The sequence below is a fragment of the Didymosphaeria variabile genome (assembly GCF_027946475.1).
Source record: "Didymosphaeria variabile strain IMI 356815 chromosome Unknown scaffold_7, whole genome shotgun sequence".
In the NCBI taxonomy this organism is placed as follows: Eukaryota; Fungi; Ascomycota; class Dothideomycetes; order Pleosporales; family Didymosphaeriaceae; genus Didymosphaeria; species Didymosphaeria variabile.
Genome location: NW_026611626.1, coordinates 954,040 through 980,616, shown reverse-complemented (window position 1 = coordinate 980,616; position 26,577 = coordinate 954,040). Strand labels below are relative to the sequence as shown.

The 26,577-nt window shown below is 52.2% G+C and overlaps 9 protein-coding genes across 9 annotated transcripts; 3 read left to right on the top strand and 6 right to left on the bottom strand.

Moving 5' to 3' along the window:
• Positions 1-2,747: 2,747 nt before the first annotated feature.
• N0V89_009454 (uncharacterized protein) lies at positions 2,748-4,033 on the bottom strand (the record flags this gene model as incomplete). The annotated part of the gene is made up of 2 exons (XM_056218205.1): positions 2,748-3,666; positions 4,014-4,033. 2 exons carry the CDS (start codon positions 4,031-4,033, stop codon positions 2,748-2,750), a joined length of 939 nt encoding a protein of 312 aa, XP_056067470.1.
• A 1,253-nt stretch (positions 4,034-5,286) lies between these two features.
• Positions 5,287-7,383, bottom strand: N0V89_009453 (uncharacterized protein; the record flags this gene model as incomplete). Its single annotated transcript, XM_056218204.1, has 4 exons — positions 5,287-6,336; positions 6,436-6,531; positions 6,604-6,803; positions 6,888-7,383. The coding sequence occupies 4 exons, from the start codon at positions 7,381-7,383 to the stop codon at positions 5,287-5,289; spliced, it is 1,842 nt and encodes a 613-aa protein (XP_056067469.1).
• A 199-nt stretch (positions 7,384-7,582) lies between these two features.
• N0V89_009452 (uncharacterized protein) lies at positions 7,583-9,317 on the bottom strand (the record flags this gene model as incomplete). The annotated part of the gene is made up of 3 exons (XM_056218203.1): positions 7,583-7,875; positions 7,924-8,365; positions 8,934-9,317. The coding sequence occupies 3 exons, from the start codon at positions 9,315-9,317 to the stop codon at positions 7,583-7,585; spliced, it is 1,119 nt and encodes a 372-aa protein (XP_056067468.1).
• A 931-nt stretch (positions 9,318-10,248) lies between these two features.
• On the bottom strand, positions 10,249-10,942 carry FES1 (hsp70 nucleotide exchange factor fes1; the record flags this gene model as incomplete). The annotated part of the gene is made up of 2 exons (XM_056218202.1): positions 10,249-10,494; positions 10,544-10,942. 2 exons carry the CDS (start codon positions 10,940-10,942, stop codon positions 10,249-10,251), a joined length of 645 nt encoding a protein of 214 aa, XP_056067467.1.
• A 1,083-nt stretch (positions 10,943-12,025) lies between these two features.
• Positions 12,026-13,599, top strand: ACT1 (actin; the record flags this gene model as incomplete). The annotated part of the gene is made up of 6 exons (XM_056218201.1): positions 12,026-12,038; positions 12,138-12,162; positions 12,310-12,365; positions 12,465-12,495; positions 12,548-13,319; positions 13,369-13,599. 6 exons carry the CDS (start codon positions 12,026-12,028, stop codon positions 13,597-13,599), a joined length of 1,128 nt encoding a protein of 375 aa, XP_056067466.1.
• A 441-nt stretch (positions 13,600-14,040) lies between these two features.
• N0V89_009449 (uncharacterized protein) lies at positions 14,041-14,609 on the bottom strand (the record flags this gene model as incomplete). The annotated part of the gene is made up of 2 exons (XM_056218200.1): positions 14,041-14,343; positions 14,436-14,609. The coding sequence occupies 2 exons, from the start codon at positions 14,607-14,609 to the stop codon at positions 14,041-14,043; spliced, it is 477 nt and encodes a 158-aa protein (XP_056067465.1).
• A 206-nt stretch (positions 14,610-14,815) lies between these two features.
• Positions 14,816-18,460, top strand: ECM16 (putative ATP-dependent RNA helicase DHR1; the record flags this gene model as incomplete). Its single annotated transcript, XM_056218199.1, has 1 exon — positions 14,816-18,460. One exon carries the CDS (start codon positions 14,816-14,818, stop codon positions 18,458-18,460), a length of 3,645 nt encoding a protein of 1,214 aa, XP_056067464.1.
• Positions 18,461-21,194: 2,734 nt separating this feature from the next.
• Positions 21,195-22,980, bottom strand: N0V89_009447 (uncharacterized protein; the record flags this gene model as incomplete). The annotated part of the gene is made up of 5 exons (XM_056218198.1): positions 21,195-21,895; positions 21,950-22,211; positions 22,272-22,391; positions 22,439-22,792; positions 22,840-22,980. 5 exons carry the CDS (start codon positions 22,978-22,980, stop codon positions 21,195-21,197), a joined length of 1,578 nt encoding a protein of 525 aa, XP_056067463.1.
• Positions 22,981-24,880: 1,900 nt separating this feature from the next.
• Positions 24,881-26,489, top strand: N0V89_009446 (uncharacterized protein; the record flags this gene model as incomplete). Its single annotated transcript, XM_056218197.1, has 2 exons — positions 24,881-25,025; positions 25,081-26,489. The coding sequence occupies 2 exons, from the start codon at positions 24,881-24,883 to the stop codon at positions 26,487-26,489; spliced, it is 1,554 nt and encodes a 517-aa protein (XP_056067462.1).
• Positions 26,490-26,577: the final 88 nt, after the last annotated feature.

Below are 26,577 nucleotides of genomic sequence, written 5' to 3'. Positions count from 1 at the left end.
GACGAGAGAAAAGTTGAGATACCCGGTATGGTTGGTGTTCTTGGTGTGCTTCGGGCATGTTATGGTTTCCACATGTACTAGCAGCATAGAATTGTTTCAATAATGTCTTTCTAATATCCATCTTTCTGACCAATGCATAACGGCAAAGGGTAATGGCAAGCATATCCATCAATAGCATAATGACGGTTCGATCGTAAGAGCCGTGACAAGTCAGCGTCTACTCAAGCGTGACTAAGATATCACAAGCTTGCTCGGCTCTAGGCACCCGCTCGGCACGCAGCAGCAACGTCGTATCGATATCGCTTACACGTTGCTTCGCATTGCTTCGTATGCGTCGCGCGCAGGAGGAAGCATAGCCCCATGCGGACAAGGCTACGCAAGCATCTTATCGATCTACTTCCGCGCGAATCTCCCCACCCACCAGCATTGCACACCATCCACGGAAGGAAATTCGATGTCGCAAAGCATTCAAAGGGGAAAAGGGCCGACGGGCAATGAAAATCTCTCTTCCGAAGCAGAATATTCCTAGCCTCTGAGTCCCGTACTTGGTACGGTACGCCCACCAAATCACTCACGCGACACCTCCTGCATCCAGGCACACAAAGCGGGTACGTCCATGCAATGCCACCACCCCGGCGGCGCCCGCTGCCCCCACCAACCTGCTTCGATAGTGCACCCAGCGCCGTGTTCTGCGCCGCCTGCGTGCCTGCAGTTCGCACTAGTGCCACCTTCCTTGAATCCCGCCCGTGCGCCGCCAAGGAAAGCTTGATTCCGCTCCGCTTGGCGGAACTTGGACGAATGGGAGTGAGGCTCGAGGAACGTGGGTGAGGCATTGGACTGCGGGGTGTCCGGCGTGCCAAGATGTGTTTTGCTGTGTGAGAGCTGCGGGTGGATGGGAAGGGGGAGGGTAATTCGTGTATGCGATACATACGATGGTGGTGGTAGATAGGAGGAGGGAGCTGAGGTTACTTGTTCAGGAAACGCGAAGTGGTTGGTTAGTTGGTAAGTGGTGTCTGAGTGGATGGGATGTTGAAGTAGGAGGTTGTCGATTGTGGAAGGAGTCTCCAAGGTTGCTATGTTCGGGGCGTAGTGGTGGCGCTACGAGGGTAGCTAGACCTTCCACTTCGTCCACTTCGTACCGTAGGTAAAGTTTGTCTCGACTATTGATTTGAAGATTTTTGCACGGCCGGTAGACCAATCGGTGTATGCTCATCGTGGGACAAACTATCATCATGCAACTACCATACCATAGGTAGGTGTGTTTCTGATGCCTACCAACGTTGCATTGCGCCGAGGCTGCCTCTGCACTGCCCGGGACATGCCATACAACCCTTTGAAGGCTATGTGCATGCTCAAGGTGTTTTCGACCTCGGAAAGCTTTCGTCTGTGCGAAGATGGTATTACGCAATATTGGTATGTCGTACTCTCGCTTGAGCTTGTCGCTGCCTAGATGCACAGCATATATCCCTTCGTATTCATGTGCTATGGGTGTGGTGCTAATGAACATGCGTCAAAGAAGGCCGTTGACAATTTCTAATACTCCCCTCGCTATCCTGGCACCGCTACTTGCAGCACATCCATCCATGGCCGATCTCGTTGCGAAGCGCCTCTGTTGTATTTTGCTAAACAATATAGTGCACCGTTAGCGACATCATACCATAGTAGCTTGCGTATTGTGCTCCCCTAAACACTTCCTCTCCATGACTGTAACAATTTGGTTGAGGCCAGGCTCAACCGTTCCATTGGCTGACAGCCTGGCAAGAATCTCAAGCTCCTCGCTGGCAATGAAGGAGTTTTCCGGTGCTTGCATTTCTGTCTGATGGTTCATGCGTTCCACTCTTGCAAAGTCCTTCCATATAGCCCCTTCTGGATCCCGTTCACCATGGCGAGGATTGTGCGTTGGTTGCTACCCCCAACAAGAACATACGTTCTTTGAACGAGTAAAGCTTCGAAACTTACTCGCTTTTCGGACTATCGGGGAAGCCTAATTGCTGTATACGGGGGCTTTCACTGTCATTTTTCGGCTTGTGCTCCTATATCCGTAGGAAACCGAACCATCATTCCCTGAATTTATGGAGCTGTTAACATCAGTACGTAAGTCCTGCCTTCATTGACAGCTCCATAACATATATTTACGATGCTGATCCGCTAGCATATACGTGGGCATGCGAAATACTGAAGAAATTGATTCTTAAATGAATTGGGTGATGATAATATTGGATTTCGAAACGTTTCGATGGCAAAAGATTAAGACCGCGAAAGGTTCGCATTGTGAGGGTGTGGTGTACCAACAAAAACGGATATTGTAGACGTGAACCTTAGAGAGCTTGCATTTCGAGCAGGTTTGATGGTACTACGATACAAGAGGAACGTGGAGGAAGATGATGGATCAAATTTCAGCTATTTATGACACGGCCAACCTTTCTCCGCTGAGCTGTTCGAAGGTTATGTGCGGCTGCCTTCACGAATACCGTCTTTAATACGCTGGCTTGATTCTGAATCCCTCCAAACTAGTCTAACGAAATGGCTCTAATGAGACTATAACAAGACAAATTTGACGAATACTGAAGGCTACCTCGTAGTCTGTAACGTACTTGACAACAAATAAACAAAGACTGCAAGAATTATTCAACGCTTCCTCGAAAGTTCCGCCCACAACTTATTCCGCCTCCTTTTCACTTCTTAGATGAGTGATTATTATAAGCAATCACGAGTTTCTCTGACCCTTCTCTGCATGATCTAGATACCTAATGCTTCTTCTTCTTCCTGTGCGATTTCCGCGGAGATTGTCTCTGACCCACCCCTTGGCCCACGCTGGTGTTGGTAGCGGAACGTGCAGCTGCCGTAACTTGTTGGCCTTGACTGGAAGTGCCATGGGAAGTAGCGTGATAAGGTAAAGCGTTGGTATCGAGACTACTTGTCTGTGATCGTGGTAAGAGGCTCTGTTGGTCGTTGGAAGCAGGCTGTGATATGTTCCTGTCCACTTGGCTCACATCGGAAGCCGAAGAAGCTGATCCCTGGCGTTTGCTGGACTGAGCACCATCAGGCTGATAAGATCGAGATGCCTGTGTCGGGGGGTTACTCGCCTCTTCAAGGGAGTAGAGGTTGTCCAGTCCATTCTCGGCGGTTGCATGCGAGGCTTGTGGTGTCGCTTCCTCCGCATCTGCAGTGGTTGTATCAGTGTTTTGTTCATGGGCATTTGCTGTTGCCGCCGTCCTTGGCACCGAGGCATTGTCTCCGTCTTCTATTGTCCCTGTACCATCTGGCGAGCTCCACACATACTCATCTGGTAGTGCAGCTAATATGGGCGCAGGTGGCTTCAAGCGCCTTGCCTCTTCTACGAGTTCCTTGTACAAACTGGTGGAATCCTTTGCTCGAAACGTATCACCGTTCTGTTTGAGCTCCCGCACTCTCTCTTTATATTTCTTCGCGATTTGCTCGTATGGCTGCTTCTCAGCATCGCTCAACGGTGTCCACTTCTTCCTTGCGTCTGCATGTGGTTCCATGCCTGTTTTACCAAGGACTTCTTTGAAGAGTTCACCAATTGCAGAAGAGAATAAAGCAAAGCCGCTCCTCACATCGGAAGGCCCTTTCGCTTTGCCATCCCGATTCATTCCGGTATTGGCTGAACGAGCACTATCATCCGTGTATGCATCGACACGATTGCTTGCTCGCTCGTTAGCTACCGTTTCCTGATGTTGGAACGCTCGTGAACTTCGAGAAATTTGAGGTTCAGTCGCTAGCGCTTTGGTGGCCGATGCGAGACTAAAGTGCACGGAGCGCGCGTTGTTGGGGAAGATGTTGGGTGGAAGGGACTAACAAGCAAGTTAGTGCTGTAGTATCATCAAAGATAAGCGGCAAGTGACTGTCTGGCGAGGCAGTCAAGATGGCGCTCATGCTCATGTCTTGGTTCTTAGACTTACTCTTTGTGTGGGAAGATGGAGAGTGTACATTCCCGCTGGTATGTTGAATACCACGTCGTCAATCTCTCCGGTGTCGGTCATGTGACATACGATGACTTTGTATCTGACATGTTGGTGGGAGATGCTCGGGGGGGCAAGATCATCTTGGCGTCTAAGGACAGCGCCCGAATCCATTTGTGTAGGGGGGATCGATGAGCCGCGGTTGATGGTAGTTGTGCTTGTACCTGTTGCTAGCGGCGTGGCCGACGCCCCGTTGACAGCATCATTCGTCCTCTCAACTTGTGTCTGACCCCGAGCTTCATTTGAAGCATTTGTCAACAGATCAGGCTGACCGGTTGGCTGAGTTGGAGCAGGTGCTTGTGACAACCGAAGCCCAGGGGCCATATACTGCCGCTGAGTGGTACCGTTTCCTGATGCGTTGAGACTTTTCATGAACGGGGCCATAGCGTTGTACAGAAATCTGATGATTGCCTCATGCACACGTGTGACAGTATCTTCTGACACCTCATGTTTTCCTGCCCAAGACATTACCTCGGGATCACCCACGGCCTCGCTTGCCCATTCAACTAGCTCTCTCAAACCTGTGGCACCGTCTACTGGAAGATAGTCCGACGCCTCCCGATGGTACCACTGCGCGCGAGCGTTGTCCCGAACGTGTGTAAATACGGAGTCAACAAGCCCTTCACTCACACCCTCTTCTCTGGCAACATTTCCCACCAAGTTCTGCGACACACAAAACTTATCGAAGAACTCGTCGAGACGTTTGCGCGGCAACTCCATGATCATTCGACAGTTACACAACCTGAATAGAACAGGACCGCTAATTAGAGGCCATCACAGGCTTTATAACCAGGGGATATTCAAGGTGGTGCCAGTTTGTGCTGCGTCTACCCTTATGTGTGCGGAACAATCACCTGGTGTAAGCGCTTCGACAAAGAGTCGGCTAAGGCATAAACAAATCAAACTAGACGACCAGAACGATTTATCACATGTTCAACTTACCTTGTACGCGCAGATATGCTTCGACATCTGCAAAGTGATGCGTAAGTCTCAAATGCCCTCGAAAACTTCAGCACAGGTGGTAAGGTGCTGCGTTGAAGTCGATGGACATTGTCTGTGTCATCATGTCCGTCGAGCGTGAAAATATTGACAGCTCAATTCTCTATCGCAATTCGGGTGCTATCTATGCATGTTCGTTTGTCAAAAATCCGCAATCATTACCATCACGAGATCAAAGTCTAGCTATCAAAACGCCGAGAAAACCGTGCCCATTATTCACTGTCACTGTTAGCCTTGTGCATGAATGTTGGCAAAAGGGATTGCTCACAATCTAAGGGATTAGTCTAGAGCAATCGTTGCAAGTCTAGGCGCCAGTGGAGGTGGCACTGCCCTTATCGTCGCACTCGCTGTCCTCATCATCATCGCTAGGGATTAATTCGAACGGCTGGCCATGCCTCCAGCCAGAGGAAGATGTGCGGAGTGAAGAGGAGGGGAGAGTCTGAGCTGCGCTCGGGGCATCGGTTGCCGCTGGAGCAGTGGAACTCCATGCACCATGAGACGCTGGTGACGGGCCGTAGTGTATAGAGCGACGAGGCACCTTGGGCGTAGGTCCATTCTGTGATTGTGAGGTCTCGCTGAGATGCCGCTTGCGGGGCGAAAGGGCATGCGATCCCAAGTCACCTTGCCGAGCAAATTGTGCGTGTCGCTGAGACGGCTGCGGCCCGGGAAACACTCGCGCGTGAGAGCCGGAGCCGGAGGGCTGATCGGCACTTCGTGGTGGAGCCTCTTCTATCCGGTCCTGCCTTGCGTCCTCGATCTGCTCAGCTTCCATCTCAGTGTCTGCTTTGTCAAGATCTGCTGGTTTATATTTTCCGTGATTTATGGCGTCCCGAGCCACCTGGCCGAGTGAACAACGTCGGGCAATCTCGAGAAGGAGCACGTCAAACTTATTGCTGAGGGCTTGTTTGATGGTCCCGTCATGGAATACAGTAGCCTCCTCTGACATATACCTCATTTTGTCTTCAGTAGCCAGGATTGGGAGACTCTTCCTCCTCGTCACGTGCTTCCAGATGGCACCCAGCCATTCATTGATGTCGCCCTTGACCATGGAAGGATACTTCTCATTCAAGCGTTCACGCAGTACCCAAGACCAAAGTCCCCATACGTTCTTAGCGGGCCTAATGACTGTCGTGTCTGTCTTCGTTCGCTTGCTGTCTTCGGTGTTGCAATGGTCTCCAGCTCCTGGCTGATTGAGAGCCATACGTAGGTGGACGGTGATTTGCTCGTTCATGGTTCTCAAGCTCGAGAGATCACTGTGGAGGTATCTCTTATTGGGACCATGCGACTCTTCCATAGGAGGTACATCCAAAGAGGAGTCGTGGTGTTCGACGGGTACTGCGCCCTGGACTTCAATCTGAAAATCATGTCAGCTCAATTGCGCTCGAACTGCTGCTAGTATTGATTGAACATCCAGCCTCTCATTGGTATTCCATCCAAATCGTTCAAAGCTTACCTCACTGCCCAGGACGGAGCCATCAAGCATTCCCGAGTTGGAATTCCTGTCAATGGTCGCGCGGACGACGATGCTCTCAATTGCTATTGACCACTTCTGGAGAGTATGTTAGACAACTTGAACTTGGTAAGAATGCCTTTCTGCCGGGGCAATTAATATTGAACGCACCTTCTCGCAATAATCTTTGTAGACGAACGGTGCTAGGGGCGCCGAGCGAAGAACCGTGTTGTCGTGAACCTTTGGTGATGTCGCTGTACCCGCTCTCTCGTCCGTACCATCGTTCGCCGGGAGAAAGTCTTCCAAGAAATTACGCATTCTCTGTCCTCGGCTATCTGTAAACTGGTCGTTCCGAAGGAGAGCGTCCAGCTCTGCGAGTGAGAACGTGACAGAGCGTTCTCCCTATCTGGAACTGTCTCGAGCAAATTTTATGCTGATGGGAGACAGCTTCCTACGCGCCTTTATCAAGGCCTCCGAGTAGGAGTATCGCTTAGCGCTGATCGCCGGTACTTCCAGTGCCGGTAGTGGGTTTGTGGTATTCAGTGCCGGTAGTGAGGCTGTGGGCTTGAGTGCAGCCTGACTATCGAGGAAACCAGGGATAGAGTCAATAACAAACTCGAGGACAACAGGACACAAACCTTCAACTTCTTCGGGATCGATGCGATATGCCTTTGCGGTTATTCTCTTGCCGGCGGGGAACTCCTTGAACGGGCTGTCTCCTGCTTCAATTAACTTCCTCAGGCCGTCTGCATTTACCTTTAGCTTTTCCGTGGAGTCACGTTGCATCAGCTGCTTCTGTGCAGGCTCCCAATAGCCACCGAGGATTGCACGGATAAGGGATCTGTCCGTGCCTGGGAGCAGCTCGACGCAAGTCTGGGGCACTTTGAGCTCATCTTCATCGACGAGCTTGTCGAAGAACTCGTCAATGAGCTCCTCAATTGACTCAGCCATGGGTGAGGGGTCGGGAGGTAGTAGATACCGATGATAGAGTCGAGTCGGGTCAAGTTAAATAAATAAATCTCGACTTTTAGACTAGCTGAATGGGACCTGGTGTCTGCGCAACAGCGTCGCCGTTTCGCTTGTGATTGATGAATGAGTATATTCTGCTGCATGCTCTATCTGTGAATGCTTCACAGGGACGTGACGAAGATCAAGCTTCGTCGTCTCCCTGTTGCGACGGCTTCGGCTTCGGCTTCGGCCTACCTTGAGCCTTCTCCGGCAAGAGCCTCGTGACAAAATTGAAACCGATGGCCACCAGGACAAGTACAACCCAGAACAGCTGCCCAAGAAGTATCTGATACTTCACCCCTATGGCGTATAGGGACGTAGATGCGGCAGGAAAGATTGCTCGGATCCCAGACTGCAGAGCCAGCACAAGTGCGTTTAGCGTGCCAAAGCTTTCATGCGAAGGAGAGATATCGTTGAGAGCGAGTTGCACCCCAGCTATCAAAGCATTAGAAGATATTACGAACCGAGACCAGGAGAACTTACTGAAGGCCATCGCAACGGAGCTGCCGAAAATATTGCTGAAAGGGAATAGTATCCAGAAGGGAACCTTAAGTCCGTGTCGAAGGAGGATATTGCAGATCGGGTCTATTGCGAAGAAGATGGGCCAGATGAAGGCATTGAATTTGAGGAGACCGCCGGTGCCGATGCGCTTGTGAAGGGGTGGGAATACCACAAGCAACCAGAACGCCTGGGCTAGTCCTCCGATTGCCATGAAGACTGATATCCATTTGGGCGACAGCCCCAGCCCCCCGAGATTAATGGGAGTGTACATGAAGACGGGGAAAGCGGCAGTGAATGCAAAGGCTAGAAGCATGCAGTAGTTGTAGATGAGCATAACTTTAGCAACGCCAGGGTACTTGATCAGTTCCCATGTCGTCATAGTAGGCTCGGCTGATGTCTTTGCGCTTTGATGGACATGCAATGTCTGCAATCATTGTTAACGAAAGCCCGAAGATGTGATGCAGTGCGACACGAACCTCTTTCACGTAAAACGTGACAAGTAAAGCAGCACTGAGACCGACCAAGGAGCAGGCAAATCCTGGTAGTGCATAGGGATAATCGTTGAAGAAACGCACATGTCCAAACACCGAGGGGAAATTCACAGCCGGTCGCTCCAACGCACCACCTACAGGGAGTAAGGTTAGAGAATGATGTACAAGGAGCATTGGGGGAAGTTGTACCCAACAGGGGCCCGACGAAGATACCCAGGTTACCCGCAAATGCAAAATAGCTGAACACACGAGCTTGTGTATCCTTGGTGCTATTCTCTGTGAGCATGGCACGGACAGTGACTACTGTTCCCGCGAAAACGCCAGCTAAGCAACGGAAAAGTATCATCTGCCATATGGATTGACTGAGGCCAAACAGAGCAGTGCATATAGTGACTCCGTACAGAGATAAGGCAAGAACCGGCTTTCTTCCAAAACGATCGGCGGCCTATCGGTGGTAGTGAGCTTCGTGCCCACATCTCATAGCCTGTTTCGATTACTTACCCTGCCCCAGAATATCATGACACACATTTGCGTTGCCGAAAACAAGCTCTCAATGAGTCCCGAGTAGAATCCAACATCTTCTTTGGCAACACCACCAGTCTTCTCAATCATCAAGTTGATATATGGGAAGATGGAGAAGAATGCTACAGGTTCGACCAAACGTGTGTAGCACAGCAAGAATATCTGCGAAAAATCCAAGGTCTTGAGCTCGTCGCCGCCCTCTAATTGAGCTCCATGATGCGTTCCGTAGGCGAGAACTTCGGCCTCTCCTGCCTCAGCAAGGGGTGCAGAAGTAGCAGCTTTGAGCAGGGGCGCCCACTCGTCATTGGCCCTGCTCAATGAGCGATCGTCTCCCTGCTGACTTCTTGAAGAGGAGGGAGACATGCTTCGATAGTGGAGAAGTCTAGAGGCCTATCGAAGTCGTAGGAGGTGGTCTTACCTGAACCCGAGGGAAGACCAACTGAACGTAGATTGCGTGATCGAAAAGAATCACTAGCATGAATCTGGGCAGAGGATGATAAAGATACAAAGACGGGCAATTGATTGATCGTGCAGAGAGAACGCTCATGCGTCCATTGAAGCACTTTATGTAGGACTGAGGGAGCACGCATTGTTTGACTCGAAGTCTTTAGATCGCAGTTCGCGCTAGTGGGCCCACTACCCAGATACGGAAGGAAGAACTTCATAATTGGCCATGGGTCACCGTTCGATACCCTGTGCTTTTCCGTTATCGCCGAAGGGCATCTGCGCAATCCAACAAATGCCGGCAATTCCTTCGCTTGCTCGTTCGTGTAATGCAATGGTGCACGGGCCGTGTGAACATAAGCTGTCGTTCCAGGCATCGAGATCGCGTAGTTTCAGGCATCAAGATATTGAACCTATAATTATACTTTGCGAACTGGTGATCCGGTCCTAACAATCCGTAAAAAAGTCTCTCTCGATCATTTGTATCTGCGTGCATGGATAGATTTCATAGAATCACTAGGCATCAGCACTGACACTCGTCCCGTGCGACAGCATCTACCTAGGTACGCTGTTGGACCCGATCTCGCGTGCAACAGTTGATCCGAGTCAAATTCACTTCCATGATAGGCAACAAGATGACCTTCTTTACGGTTCGTCAAAGAATCACATTATGTAACCTTCTAGTTGCTCTTGTGACTCAGCACCACCCTCAATAAATCAAAGCATCAGCTTCCGCTCCTATGTCATTCCCAATGCAGGTCTTCCTCGTGGTATCATGATAAACTTTTCCCATTCCCAGTCCCGCCAACGCCGTACAAATGCCAACACATCGTTGCAGGACTCGAACGCGTTAACGAGCGCGCGTGGCATCCGTCCTCAACTGATCGATCAGAGTGTCGACCGAAGCCATATCTGCTGCATCCAGCTTCTTCTCTGGCTTGAATGTAGAGGGTACACTGTCAACCACAGCGTCTAGGCCTGGCTGGTAGTTGCGAGTTGCGCATGAGAGAGCCCGGACAGCCTTCTTGCGCACCGCCTCATTATCGTCTTCTGTCGCGAGCTTGACGAGGGTAGGTAGAGCACCAAGCACGAGTAACTGTTCACTGTCAGTATGGTATACGCCACTGTGAAACAAGGCGGCTTACCCGCTCCTGGGCCTTGACATTGTTCTCCACCGCTGTGCCTGCACACCATGCCGCATATTTCCTGAGATCGGCCTCCTCATGCTCGAGCTGCTCTATGAGTGGGGTCCAAAGTTTTAAGCTCTCTAGGTTGTTCGCATTGTCGATGCCCTGCACCAACATCTCGAAATCCTCGAAAGCATCGACTTTCTGCTCAAGCGTGTAGTCCGGCTGTGTGATGACCTCCATCTTGCGTCTCATCATCTCGGCATCCGAAGGTGCTGATATGCCGCTCAATATCTCCTGCAGCGTCTGCGGGTCGAGCTGCGTGTTTGGGTCCTTGGGCGCATTGGGGTCGTTCCGGGACGCTTCGGAATTTTCGATGCCCCATTTGAGGAGGTCGTTAAACTTGGGATTGTTCATTGTGCCTATAGGTGTCTTGTGGAAGTCGTGATCGAGGTAGAATGGTGTGAAGCAGTGTATGCGACAAAGTCTTTAGGCATGGACACAAAGATTTGGCGCCATGGTGGATGACGCGGGTTGGCGCGCGAACTTTCCAGCGGTTTCGGGGCTGCCTGATTCGAGCGGGTCTCTACCGCAGGCAGTGCACCCACGGCGACGGCAGCTGGGTCTGACAGCCATGACGGCTGACCGACAGCAGATTCAAGAATGACAACGCTCCTGAAGGAAATACCGTTCGCAGCATCGGCTGTGCTTTTAATTGTGCATGTTCGATTGGGCACCCCACGCGCTCTGTGCTTCGGTGCCCAGCTGCTGTGCCCCGCATTACACGTGACCCTTGGAGCTTGTACATTTTGGCGGGGACGATGCGAGGCGACCCAGGCGAGGCGGTGAGCATTCATGCGGCTGGCGTGCTGGCGGGAATGCCCAGGGGTCACTACCGCCGTGCAGCCCGCTGTCACATATAATTCTAGTCCCTCTGCATCTTCTGCTGGCGACACGTCGCTGAGGCGAACACGTCGTACTGGCGGAGCGGGCGTATGTCTAACAGAGAGACACGGCCAGAGACTCCGTAGGCAGCGCCATAACTGCTTGGCGGGCCTCGTCTGCGGCGGAGAGCTTGCGTATACACAAACACGCTGGAAATAGAAATGCTGTAGCCTAGCCACGTGTATAAGGCGCCGCGCGCTGAGCACTTGAAAGTGAATGCCAGTGTCCTTCTGCAAGCTAAATCTGAGGCTGGAATCTGTCAATCCGCGAAGCCGTGGCAGTGCCCCCTTCTTCACCAACCTCGTCGCTCCTGCCGCCCCCGCTAAGGGCAAGACCCGCTTATTTAGCACACCCACCGACACTTGCCTCTCTTTGCACAGAACACACCTACCTCATCACCTCTGCCCGCGACCTGTACGTATCCTGCCATCCTCCACCCTTACGACTCTTGACTGTCGTTACTGTCGCGACCTCACGCTGACCCTCAATCGCCGCAGCGACCCCGAATCGCATCTCTCTCACCTTCAAATCACACACCCTATCTAATCCGTCAACATGGAAGAGGAAGGTAAGCGGAAGCCCAACCAGCGCGAGCTCCTGTCGCAGACCAGACCTCAAGCTGTGCGCCGTCCATCTCAATGACATCTGCTAACATCGATTTGCGTAGTCGCGGCTCTCGTCATTGACAATGGGTGAGCTCCCCCGAATTTGATCCATCGTCATCCCTGTTGTGGGGTTATCAGCTACGGCGGCCCCGCGCCCACAACCACCGCCAGCAACACCACAGCAGGGAGCGCGGGACAAACGTGATGGGATCGACTTGAGCTGACTGTTTCCAGTTCGGGTATGTGCAAGGCCGGTTTCGCCGGTGACGATGCGCCCCGAGCAGTCTTCCGTAAGTGCCCCGCGGCTCAGTAGCAGCGTCTCAAGCCTGCAAATTAAGGCCATGAGCACCTGTACCCTCTGATCAGCTCATTTGCTAACGCATCCGCAGCCTCCATTGTCGGCCGACCGCGCCATCATGGGTACGAAATCCACTCACACCGCGAGATGGTTCGCCAGCTAACGACCGCGCAGTATCATGATTGGTATGGGCCAGAAGGACTCATACGTCGGTGATGAGGCACAGTCGAAGCGTGGTATCCTCACGCTCCGATACCCCATTGAGCACGGTGTTGTCACGAACTGGGACGACATGGAGAAGATTTGGCACCACACCTTCTACAACGAGCTGCGTGTTGCCCCCGAGGAGCACCCCGTCCTGCTCACCGAGGCTCCCATCAACCCCAAGTCCAACCGTGAGAAGATGACCCAGATCGTATTCGAGACGTTCAACGCTCCTGCCTTCTACGTCTCTATCCAGGCCGTCCTGTCCCTGTACGCCTCCGGTCGTACCACTGGTATCGTGCTCGACTCCGGTGACGGTGTCACTCACGTTGTCCCCATCTACGAAGGTTTCGCTCTTCCCCACGCCATCTCCCGTGTCGACATGGCTGGCCGTGACTTGACCGATTACCTCATGAAGATTCTTGCTGAGCGCGGTTACACCTTCTCCACCACTGCCGAGCGCGAAATTGTCCGTGATATCAAGGAGAAGCTCTGCTACGTTGCTCTTGACTTCGAGCAGGAGATCCAGACTGCTAGCCAGTCCTCCAGCTTGGAGAAGTCCTACGAGCTTCCCGACGGTCAGGTCATCACCATTGGCAACGAGCGCTTCCGTGCTCCTGAAGCTCTCTTCCAGCCTTCTGTCCTTGGTCTCGAGAGCGGCGGTATCCACGTCACCACTTTCAACTCCATCATGAAGTGCGATGTCGACGTCAGGAAAGACCTGTACGGCAACATTGTCATGGTATGTCTGACGCATGTATTCGCGGTGACACAGCGCTAATAATTCCCAGTCTGGTGGTACTACCATGTACCCCGGTATCTCCGACCGTATGCAGAAGGAAATCACCGCCCTTGCACCTTCTTCCATGAAGGTCAAGATCATCGCTCCCCCGGAGCGCAAGTACTCCGTCTGGATCGGTGGATCCATCTTGGCCTCGCTTTCCACCTTCCAGCAGATGTGGATCTCAAAGCAGGAGTACGACGAGAGCGGTCCCTCGATCGTTCACCGCAAGTGCTTCTAAGCGTGCTCCTGCGTACGGTCTCAGACATAATGGCAAGCCTAGTAGCGGAGGCATCATGTTGGCGCTCTGTTATAACCAGGAATTGATGGCGACGATGGTTCATAAAATGGCGAATCGTGTTTCGGGATGGATACAGCCGCTATGGATGAGCTTGAGCTCGCGGGTGGTATGACCGAGGATCTTAAGATTGTAGCTTAGAAACCTGGACATTTCACATCCTCGAGAATTTGTTGATTTTCTACATGTCTTTCGCCGCATCCATTGTTGGGTATCTTAAAGCGTTCCAATCATCCAGTGTGTGACCTGCTATCATAACAATACAGTCTCATCCTCAGAACCCCAAAAGTCATGCGTCATCACATGATAACCCAGCAACCTTGGAAAGACATTGCCGCAAATTCCATTCTCCTCGATGGCTGACCTCTCTATACCTGTGGGCCTTCAAAGCACATCTAGCACTAGCCCGACCAGCTCACTGAACTCGGCCCTGCCTTTCATACTTCTGTCCAACCCCGTTCCCAGCACGACCGTCCTCAGCTCGCGCTCGTTTCGCGTCTTGATCGCGCTCGCTATATTTGTTGCAAGCGTCTGGCCCAGAACGTCTAATTCGGGCACGGTGCCGCCGAGGATGGTGGTCGCGGTGAGCTGGTGCATGGGTAGCAGTTCGCTGGAGGGATCGTCCGGGTCGCGGTCGTGGGATGTGAGGGAGGAGTCCGTGGCGGAGACGTCGAGGGGAACATGGACCTGTGACAGGAAGGCATTAGTAGGTGCTAGAGTATGGAAGAGAGCAGCTATATTCAGAGATCATACGAGTAACGAGGCGAAGGAAAACTTACCCAGTGTGCTAATCTTCCATTTTGGGTGATTGTTATAAGAATCTTGTCGGCGAAGTAGAGGGTTGTTGCTGTGGTGGGATGGCCGCTGATGGTGCTTGTTTGGGTTTTTGAAGGTGCTGGAAAGGGTGCGGGCGTGACTTCGTAGCCTGCGTCTGCCGTGCTTTTCGTCGCCATCATGTATTACAGTTGTCCAGCGACAAAGACCACTGGGTAGCAGAAGCTCTGATCGTAGTCGGCGTCGGCGTCGCAGCAGCTGTCCTCATTCTGCCGGGCGGTGAGCGGGCGGAGGTTTCGAGGCCCCACCAAAATTTATGAACTCGAGCTTCGCGCAGCACCAACGGTTGCAATAAGGGTCAAACTCCCTTCCCACACCCTACACCATGCCGAAATTCATACCTCGCGAGCGCAAACACAAAGTGCTCGCGCGCCAAAATGCGTCCACTTCCAACGATACCTCCGCCGACGCCAACGCAACGGAGATCGTCCCCGAAGAGCAACGCCTGCGCAATGAGAAGAAAGCCGCATTGAAAAATGAGCTGGTCGCTGAGAGCAAGGGTAAAATGTCCGGGAAGAAAAAGAAGCGCCTGGACAAATATGTGGAGACGAAGTTGAAGAAGGAGGAGAATTTAGTGTTGTTGAAGAAATTGGCGGAACAGAGGGTGGATTTGGGTGGGTTGAGAAGTTCGAAAGCACTTGGGGGGAAGCATGCGAAGAAGAGGGAGAGGAGGGACGAGGGGCCGGAGGAGTTTCATTCGGACACTGAATCCGAGGATGAGGATAGAGAGGTTCAAGAACGACCGAGGCCTGTAAAGGTTGCGGGGAAGCCTGAGGCGCCTGCGGAAGTGCCTGCGGAAACCCCAGCAGCAGAAACCGCGTCGAGCGCTCCGGCGAAGTCTGCGGGAAGTGGTGGCCTATTTGGGACTGGACTGAAACGACCGCTTGATGTTGATGAGAGCGGGAAGCCTGTCATACAAGTTAGGAAGAGGAGGAAAGCGAAGGGGAAACCGGTCGTCATTGAAGAGGAGGTTCCGTGGGAAGGTTTCAGCTCAGATGAGGGTGACAACACGGAGGAGTCCGAGTCTGGCTCTGAAGAGTCAGCATCCGTGGGATCCAAAGGCTCTGACGAAGAGGAGGATGAGTCGGCGTCAGGAAGCGAAGACTCTCAAGACGATTCGGAAGAAGAGAGCAGTAGTGACACAAGCGCGGACGAGGATGATAAGTCGGCGCGAAAAGAGCGCACGAACGCATTCAAAGCCTGGGCGACAGCGCAACGAAACGAAGCGATAGGATTCGTCCCTACCAACAATCTCACACACGCAATACCGCCCAAACCGAAAGACTTCACCCCTCGAGCACCAGAGGCGGATCCCCTCCCGCCTGAACTTGAGACCAAGACCGCGACAGATGTCACGCGCAAAGCGTACAGCGTCGCGGTAGAGCGGACACCCGAAATTCAAGAAGCACGACTACAACTTCCAGTTGTGGCAGAGGAACAGAAGATCATGGAAGCGATACATAACAACGACGTGGTCGTGGTTTGGGGTGCCACGGGTAGCGGCAAGACGACGCAGGTGCCACAGTTCTTGTACGAGGCTGGTTATGGCGCGCCAGATGGCCCAACGCCAGGCATGATCGGTGTCACGCAGCCGAGACGAGTTGCTGCTGTGAGTATGTCGAAACGCGTAGGAGATGAGCTGGGTAGCGAAAAGGCGAAAGTCGCATACCAAATTCGCTTCGACACCTCGACGAGCGCGAAGACGGCAGTCAAGTTCATGACGGATGGCGTGCTGCTACGTGAGATTTCGCAAGACTTCATCCTTACCAAGTACTCTGCGATAGTCATCGATGAAGCGCATGAGCGAAGCGTGAATACGGATATTCTCATTGGTATGCTTAGCAGAATCGTCGATCTGCGCGCGGATATGACGAAGAAAGATCCGGAGAAGAACAAGCCTCTAAAGCTGATCATCATGTCTGCTACGCTGAGGATATCGGACTTCACAGAGAATACACGACTTTTCAGACAAGGACCGCCACCATTATTGAAAGCAGAAGGGCGACAATACGAAGTTACAAATCATTTTGCTCGGAAAACGCAAAGAGACTACGTTGAAGAAATGTACCGCAAGGTCTGCCGAGGACACCGCAAGCTCCCGCGTGGAGGCATGCTGGTGTTTTTGACCGGCCAGAATGAAATAACACATCTAGCGAAACTTTTGAAGCAGACCTTCACGCCTACCCAGGGAAACGAAGTCGCAACTGGAAAGGTACAGATCTCGCCTGAGCAGACAACGCTCGAGACCGAGGATATTGAGCTAGGTGCCGACAAGGACGATTATCAAGACCACGACGGGTCGGATTCTGAGGACTCCATTATTACGGGCCTTGATGACGACAAAGACGAATTTGAAGATAAGGGCGGGTTTGATATCGGAGAAGAGGTTGAGCAGGAAGAGATGAAGGTCCACGTCCTACCTCTCTACTCTCAACTGCCTACGAACCAGCAAATGCGAGTGTTCGACCCTCCACCCGAAGGATCTCGCCTTATAGTATTAGCAACCAATGTTGCTGAGACGAGTTTGACCATTCCTGGCATTCGATATGTCTTTGACTGCGGAAGAGCGAAGGAGAAGAAGTACGATATTGTGACTGGCGTTCAAACTTTTGAGATTGGCTGGATCAGCCAAGCAAGTGCAAACCAAAGAGCTGGTCGTGCCGGTCGTACTGGACCAGGTCACTGCTATCGCCTCTACTCATCTGCTGTCTTCGAGCGCGACTTTGATGAGTACGCAGAACCGGAGATCATGAGGACACCACTCGAGGGTGTTGTTCTCCAGCTCAAGAGCATGGGCGCTCCTGTTCTCGGCTTCCCCTTTCCAACCCCACCGGATCGCACCATCTTGCAGAAAGCAGAGAATCTTCTTTCATACCTTGGCGCCGTATCTTCCGATGGCAAGGTGACAAAGCTAGGCCACGAGCTGTCCTTGTACCCTCTCAATCCACGTTTTGCAAGGATATTGGTCATGGGTGTTGCACAGAACCTAACCGCACAGACTATTGCTCTTGTAGCAGCCCTCTCCGTTCCTGAACTCATCACTCCAGAGAATAAACTAGGTCTGCGCGAGCCCCCGCCTGCAGATCCATCACACATTCGCACCGAGCAGGACAACATTGAGGCCGAAGAGCGGTCTCGCTTTAGGAAAGCTTACAACAAAGCGCAAGCAAAACTCGCGCTCAATGCTAGGCATAGCGATTGTATCAAGCTCAATAACGCTGTATGCGCATACGCCTATGAAGCTGATGGCGATGCGTTCTGCGAAGACATGTTTCTCAATGCGAAGGGCATGCGGGAGGCAGGCCAGCTCAGGCAGCAGCTCACATCCATCGTCCGCGCACACCGCCCGACAGCGATCTCCGCATATCAAGCAAAGCTTCCTGCACCTTCTAGCTCGCAGATTAACCTGCTGACGCAGATCTGTGCAGCCGGCTTCATAGACCAGATTGCACTGCGTGCAGACCTCGCCCCTATCCCGCCGGAACTCCCACGCAAGCCCAAAACCGCGATAGACGTTCCATACCTCACGCTCTTCTCTTCCTCTACTCAAAGAGCCAACAAAGACGACCCAGCACGCCAATATGTCTACATACATCCATCATCCCTGCTCGCTCGTACTCCGCCCGCAAAACTCCCAGCCTACATCATCTACTCGCATCTCCAGCGCGCAGCGTCCTCAACTATCGACGCTGTTACATCTCCCAAAACGCGCATGCATCCTCTAACGCCTGTCACACGCCCTCAAATCATCAACATTGCGCTTAACACGCCGCTATTGCAGGTAGGCAAGCCGAAGGGCAAGATCGTGGAGATGGGCAAGGAAATGGGTATTGAGAGGAGGGAGTGCGAGGTTGAGATGGCGCTGCAGGGTGAGAAAGGAACTCAGGGGTGGGGTTTGGGTGTGAAGAGGGTCATACAACGCAGAGATGTGGCGACGAAGATTTGGAGTGTGGAGAGAGTTACAGGTTGAAGGATAGAGAAGGATTATATACCCTTGAAATGTATTGCATGCTACTTCACTGGCTGATTTTATATATCGCACAGACTCAGTCAAGTCCAGCCACGTGCCAGCGTGTTACTTCTTAGCTTTATCAGCTTCCCTACACACGTCGCATTTTCCGTCCAAGATATCGAACCCCGGAAGCACCGCGCCATTATCGCGACACTTAACTCCTGATCGAGACGACTGGCATGGAGAGCGCACGAAACGCCTGTTATGCCCGCATTGCTTGAATTTGCAGGTCCAATATTCGCACATTTTGGGCGTCTTGGAATTCGATATCGATGGTGGTTTGGTTCGTGGTGGTCTGTTGTCGACGAAGTGTGGTGATGTTGACAGTGTGATAGGTAGTGCCGACGTGTATGCGGGTTGATGGTGTGGATTTTGTGATAGCTAGTGCCGACGTGTATGCAGTTCGATCGTGTATATGGTATGATAGCCGATGTGGCCGTGTATATGGGTGGTGGAACCGTTGTTGTAGATTTCGCTGCTGTTTTATCGAGACAAGTGTAGGTATAACGGTTGGAGGAAGCTTCCTCGAAGTTTAGGGGGTGTATATACATTGGAAGTGTGTCACTTATTGAATGCATATCTGGAGTCACATAGCTGGGGGCGTTTGCGGTGAGCAAGAGTTCTTGGTTGAAGATTTGGCGGTCGGTAATCGTTATGACAGATCACAGAGATATGGCTCAACGAACGCTCGAGGGACTATTCACATATGTCTGTGCGATGGGAACTTTGAAGATTGATTTTCTGTGGGTCTCGTAAACGGCGGCTGTTCAATGAGCGCAGAGTGACATGAGCAAACGGTTGGAGGAGTAAGGCCATGTTCTTAAGGCTTGATTGATTCACTAAGAAGGATACTGAATTCCGTGCAATTGACACATGACCTTCAAACGGACCGAGTCAGACCCAGCGCTCCCACCGGTAGGTATCAAGTACAGTGACGCATAGGGCCCGTGATTTCGCAATAGTAGCACTGTCCACATATTGGTCAGTTCCAGTGTAAAAGACTCCACTATGAACAGTGCCCCAACGGCGAGATTACGGTACCCGTGCGTTGCCGTACTTAGTACATAGTGTTGGGAACGCTCTTCATTCTCAGACCCTATCTTTCCAGCGCCCAATGCCAATGGGTACACTTATTGCCAGGATGGAGAAACGTACCGAAAGGCCTTACCGACCTCACAAACACACTCCTCGTGCCACTGTTCACACTATGCCGGATCCGGAAACTTTATGGCCTTGGCTGCCGCTTCTTTGATCAATTTCACATGCGCCGCCTCGTGCAGTTCACATCGCTTTGCAATGTCAGGGTCATCCGTGTTGGCTTCAGTCTTCACACAAGTTCCGGCATCGCATTTCTTGGCGTTGGAATACTTCGCTGGGGAGCAGCCGGTTCGGCCTTCTTTCTTGCAGATGATCCAGGGTCCGTCAAAGTATTTGCACATTATGCGAACGTGCGGTGGATGTTGATTTATGGGTGAAGATGTGTGTATTTAGTCGATTGATATCCTTTGCAATGTGGATGTTTGCGTTGATGTTATTACCAATTGAGGCTATCGCGAGTTTCGCTTTCGATGGTTTTTGGAATATGATATCGAGGGAAGACAGAGGATGAAGATTGTGGTCAAGCCCATGAAGTATATAGCTTTGCTCGGGCATAGCCCTACTCATGAGCTGGGAGCCGTTGGAAGCTAATCTTAGTGCCCAATTGTGAACATCAACGTGAATGTGAAATTGAATGTGAATGTACGACCACGATCCTGCAGCGGCCGCTCCCGGCAGCCAAAGCATATCCAATATCAATACTAACCTAAGATCGCGTCACAATATTGGCTCTTTTTTTTTTCAATAGTTCACACTGCGTTGGTCTCCATTGTATGCTCGAGCTTTGCACATGTGATATGTGATTCGTGCCCGAATCTCTCTGCGAGCGTCATGTCAACCATTTTTGAATGACTCACGCTATGACACTACACAACGAGTACGTCTTGAATCTTAGAAGGTACTGCCACCATGCCCGGAGAGTAAAGGTCTGTCTATCACTCACTTATCATCGTTAAATGGCATTTCAACGACCTACCATCCGTTCAAATATGTCAAATCTCGCCAAACCACACCTTTTAACGGTTACACACTATCCCTCCTATACTTGACGGCCCCGTAGAACTTACTAATGGTGCTCCTTTCAATCTCTGTTGGCCCTTTGCTCCCCGCATCAACCATCGCATGTTCGGTGGCCACTGCACTTCTTCCCTCTGCCTCAGCATACTCTCTGGAAGACGCAATATCATAAACTTTCGTCTTCTTCGTGTATGTCTTCCTATACACATCTTTGGCGTGGCGCCTACGATACCAGCTTCTGCACCGATGGAGAGGCTCGAAAATGAGCTTAGGGAAATGGCCGGGAGGGTAGATGAAGTGGAAGGTCAAGCTGAGGGAGGGGAGATTAGCGCCGAGGAAAATGCAAATTACGAAAGCTTCAAACCTCCAAACGAGCGTCATGTCACTACAAATTTGTTCCCGAGCCGATATATCAGCTTCATGCATACATGTGCACCGCCGTCGACTTCCCTATGAGGCTACGCATGAACGAGATAACGAAACAAATTGTCGAATTGCTGCACGAAGATCGGGGCCCAATTGCATTAACGACTTCTACATGTCTCGATAATGACGCGAACCTTCGTACTCAACGAACCTATTCCTTCGATACGCTCGTTTCAGTCTGCACCTTCTCGCTCATGAGCACCTGAACGCGGTGTTCTTTCTCAATGCTCTTCCTAGCATCCGCATCCAGCGTATTCAGTACACCCACACACTTGTACGTCTTGAACTTCCTTGCCGGTAGGCGTGCCTCGAACATCTCGTCGATCTCTTCAAGTGTACGGTTCTTCACCTCAGGCAGGAAGAAGAACACCCAAGCAGCCGCCAGAACGCAGGATGGGAACCAAATGTACCCGTAGCGCGGGCCCCAATTGAGCGCAGCAGGGTTGATGAAGTAGGGCGCAGTAAAAGTTGTGAGCCAGGCACCAGCGAACCCAACAGCTGCGGCCATGCCGAAGGTGTGCGAGCGGAGGCGTTGCGTGGGAATCTCGCCGCCTGCTAGCCAAGCGTACGTTGCGATGAGGCCATTGTAACTGAACATGTATAGGCAAGAAAGGGCGATGATGACTGTGCCTGTGCTCTTTGTTCCAGGTTTCTTATCGTATACGATTGCAATGATGATTTGAAGGATGCCGCAGACGAGCAGACCGGTGATGAGGAGAACGCGACGGTTGCCAAACTTGACAATGATGAGGGAGTTCGCGATGATGGCTAGGATACCGATGCAGCTAAGTACATTAGACATGGCGAATGGGTTTGAAACCTTCGCCATGGTAAGGAAGTAAGCTTTATAGGCTGTCGAGAGTTAGTAACGACCTTGTAATTCCTTGTTGGTTAGGTGTCGCTCACCAATGATGAACATTGCACCTGATGCAGCCTGCAGAGAGACCGCAGCGATAGCGAGGAGTGTCCGCCTGCGATCGACAGGATTCTTCACCATATCAACCCAGCCAACACCAGAGCTCATCTCTTTCTCCTTGTCGATGGCCGCCCTGATCTCCGCGGCTTCGGCAGCTGTATCGAATCCGTCCGGCCTCAGCCAGTCAAGCGACTTTTTTCCTTCTTCATACCTACCCTGCAGGATTAACCATCGAGGCGACTCGGGAATAAACTTGAAGGAAATCATTTGATCAGCTAATGCATGAATACTATCCTTGTATAGATGACTTACCAGCATTCCGATGGAGAGGAAGAAAGGAACGACGTAGATGAGACCGAGCGGGATAAGATAGGATGACTTGTCTGGACGTTTCGCAGTTGCCCAATCGACTATCGTACCTATTAATGTACCCTGGCTAACGTTAGCCACCATATGGCGCCATAGTGGGCGATGCATACGAAAGAAGTGAAGAACTGGAAACCAGTCAAGAACAGCCCACGGAACTTAGCAGTGCTGCTCTCTTGGATGTAGAGTTGCGAAAAGGTCATGAAATATCCGTTCGCCAACCCAATGACGAGGCGACCAACGTAGAGTGCGGCGATGTGCGTGGTAGTCATCATGATGATATTGGCGACGCAGCACGTAATACAAGCCACCCAAAGGCAATCTTTTCGACCAAATTTGTTTGCGGCAAGGCCTGCGGTACCAGCGCTGATGAAGGCGCCTAGCGTCATGAGCGACGATATCAATTGCTGTCTCTCAGTGGCGATGTTCCAGCCCGTTGGGGATGCAGGCGTCCGGTATCCGTAGATCTGAATAGCATGAGCACGCGTTGCGGTGTGCGCGAAGAGTCAAGTACCTGCAAGAAGCCCACCATCGCCTGGAGCCCACCGATCATGCCAAAATCAATCCCATACTGGAATGGACTCAAGATCATGACGCCACATGCGAGGAACAGTCGCCAATGCGTTGTCCATGTCTCTTTCTTTGCGTCTGCCATGTTGACGAAGAGTAGGATAGCCGGGTTGATGGTACTCGAAGATGCATTGCTGCGCGTGCGCTGTCGTCCTCTTAAAGGCGTCGATCAGCCAGGATTATCTGCGCCCAGGCCAAAGATACAGAATCCATTTAGCCATCTGCCGGACGCCATGCCAAGTCGCCTGTGAATCCAAAAGGAACACAGTTGCGGGGACCCCACAAAGGGAATGTGCTAAAGAGTTGTCGAGGCGGAGACAACTTGGCACTCTATCCAGGTTGGATGTGGGGAAGATAAGAAGGGTGATACGTTCGAGTTGATTGTGTGAACGAGACTGACTGCATCGCCGTCTGCCCGGATGGGCATGGTAGATTACATGCAGGGTGTTCCGTGCGGCGCACGTCGTGTTGCCCCCAGTCGCAGGACGCTGCCCATCAAACCTTCTGTTAAGCGTCCAACGAATATGTCTGCAACGTACAGACTTGTGGCTCGTTGTCGCCTGGCATTGTCGTGAAAGCTATCGACACCAATATCATTGACAAGAAATGGCGTTTCCGGCAGTTCAACAGTCTCGTCAGCGTCGTTGATACACGTAAAAGAATCATTAGGAGCTCTTGGAACTCTGACCATGAATCATTGGGGCGGAAACGCGGAGCGTCAGACTAGCCTGATTCAGCTTCCGCGGCGTTCAACGTCAAGCGTCACGACAACAACGTTCCACGCGTGAGCATCCTGATGGTAGACAGGATCATGCTAAACGACAGCAGGTCGCAATTCAAATAGTTGTCGTGGCTTTAAATTAGCGAGCCGTGATCTTCAGCATCATGAAGGAGCCTTGCGTACGAGGGGGGAAAGACGCTGCAGGAGGAGACCGGAAGCTGCCATTTCAAAAACCCCAGTGCTCGAAAAGGCTACTAGAAAAGAAGATAAAATCGAGGATCACATGCAAGAGACTGGTTAACGGAGAGTTGATGACGTTGAAGGAGTGGCATAAGATGAGAGCGGCAACAGTGACCTTTGCCAAGACTGCGGTGAGGAAGGAGCAACTTCGAAGAACTTCACAGCATCGTTCAGCTGCTTAGAAAAGAATTTTCATCTGCACAAAGGATTCAGGGTTATCACCGGTCCAGTAACTGTTCCGCGCGGCGACTGTCTTAAAAGGCGGCTACGGCAGGGAACACATCGGTCGAGGACAGCCCGCGGTCACGCCCGCAGAATACAAACGCTGACTCCCCACGCAACTCTCTGCAACTACCCGCGACAGACACATTCGTGCCAAGACCAGCTGCTAGGTGAGGCATCACGGCGACATAGACCTCCAAGCTGTGGTCACACCGCTCGAGCTGGCTACACACGCCGCAGCCAAACGGCCCTTCACGACGTTTCCCAGGTCGCAACGCCCGGCCACATACCGCCTCAGCTTTTCAGCACAGATCAGCTATTAAGATTGGCCGCACAATAGTACTGTCCAGCTGTTGTTCGAGCAAGGCGAGCGTGGCTGCCTGCTATTGTGCTACCGTTGTGGTCGTCATTCACTCACTCGGTGGCATAGCCAAGACCCACTATTCTGCTTTGCAGGGCCAGAGGAAACCAATCAAATACTTCTATGAGCCTCGATCGAGTGGCTGGGACACTTGTAACATCTTCACAATAGCAAGGCTGGAGGTGAATGCACTGACCAGCGGCGAGAGGTCCACTTTCCCTCGGCCTGTTCACTTGAGCGCCCACAAGGCGATATAAAAGTCGGCCGTCGCTCTCTTAAAACCCTCTCCTAAACACCAACTTCCCACCAACTTGCAATTGTGCAAGCTTCCTTCTCATCAAGCCTTTTGCCGCTCTGGCACACCACCATTGTCATTCTTCCTTAACAACCGCTCACACACTCTACGTTACTACATTCACTCCACCCAACTCCATCTTCAAGATGCAGTCACCCCTGTCACCGACCTTCAACTTCCGCGAGGCATTCGATGTGACAAAGCCGCACCGCCTTATCGACAAGCGCATCAGCCGCGGCATGTTGTATAAAAAGGGCATCGTGCTCGCCAAGCATAGTTGCGACCTTACAGGTAAGTCGCATCTCCAACACTTCGTCTCACATAAAAGAAGATTGTTGACAGTCAGCAGAGGCTGTGGCTTTCCTGAAGGAGAAGGGCTACACTGTCTACGACGATGCCGAGGCGCTGCGCAACGACGACCTGCCGATCTGGCGTGAAGCTGTCGAAGCGAAGAAGGCTGGCAAGCCGTACGACAAGGACGATTGGAACAAATTCCTCGCCGGGTACAACGCCATCGCGACCGGATTGACTCTGCCATTCATTGAGGAGTTCACCGACAACCGCAACCATCCCCTGGCTAGCTACATCCTCCTCACGAAGGCCCCCAGCGCAACTGCAGTCAACCGTATCAGGTCTTTCTTCACAGAGAAGCTGTTTCCTCTCCTCGATCCTGTGGTCTTCGGTCTGCTTGCCAACCTCAAGCTCGTCTCGGGTGGCGACATCCTCAACTACGATGCGATCCACGCAAACCTTGATCCACAACAACACGTCATTGCCATGGACGATTTCAATATCCAGGTCGCGAATTCGTTCATCAAGGGTCTTATCCCCCAAGGACCGACCGCCACTGTTGAGTCCTTTGTCACCGCCCGCCTTCGCTGCATCCAGGATTACATTGGCCACAACTACATTCATACTACAAATCAACTCCTTATCGCGATCAGCTTCATCATGTCATTCATCATGACCAGCTGTATCTTCGGGCTCACGGCAATGATTGTCTTCTTCGTCGGATGTGCCATTGTGGCTTTCTTCATGATCCCTACCACCGCTCCCACTCAAGTGACCGAGACCAAGGATCGTCCGGCGTGTATTTCTCCCCACAGGCGCAAGAAGATCGCCACTGACGCAGCCGCAGCCGCAGCCGCTGCCGCTGCCGCCATTGAGGCTCCGGCCGCTGAGACCAAGGATCGCCCCGCTTTCATTCCCCCACACGTGCGCAAGAAGATCGCTGCTGCCGCTGCCGCTGCTGCCACGGATGCTCCAGCCGCTGAGATCAAAGATCGCTCCAAGTGCATTTCCCCTCACAGGCGCAAGAAGATTGCCGCTGACGCCGCCGCTGCCGCTGCCGCTGCCGTCACTGATGCTCCGGCCGCTGAGACCAAGGTTACAGAGTCCACTGCTACCGCATCCGTACAGCTGAAGGCTACCGCCACAGCCTTCGCGCCTCCTGGGCAACAGAAGAAAGGAACCGCTGGCCAGAAGCAGTCGTCCCGCACTCCTCGATCCAAGGCTCGTGGCACCATCCGGGTTCAATCCATCCAGCCTCCTGTGCCCGTCGCTAGGTCGGAGCGCCCTGTCCTCGACGGCTGGGGCGATATGGAGAACTTCATCCGTCAGGACGACCTCAAGACCCGCCGCGAAAACGAAGCGAAGGCCGAGGCCATGAAGGATATGGAGCCGGGTGTATGGGCCGAGAAGTATGCTTCACGATCCTCCAAGCCTATCGCCGAGAAGAAGGCCGGTGACAACTGAGTTTGTGGCATCGACATGGCGTTATTGGCTTTAGGGTATACCCTCGGGTGTTGGATTGGGATGAGCATCGTTAGCACACAGAGCTCAT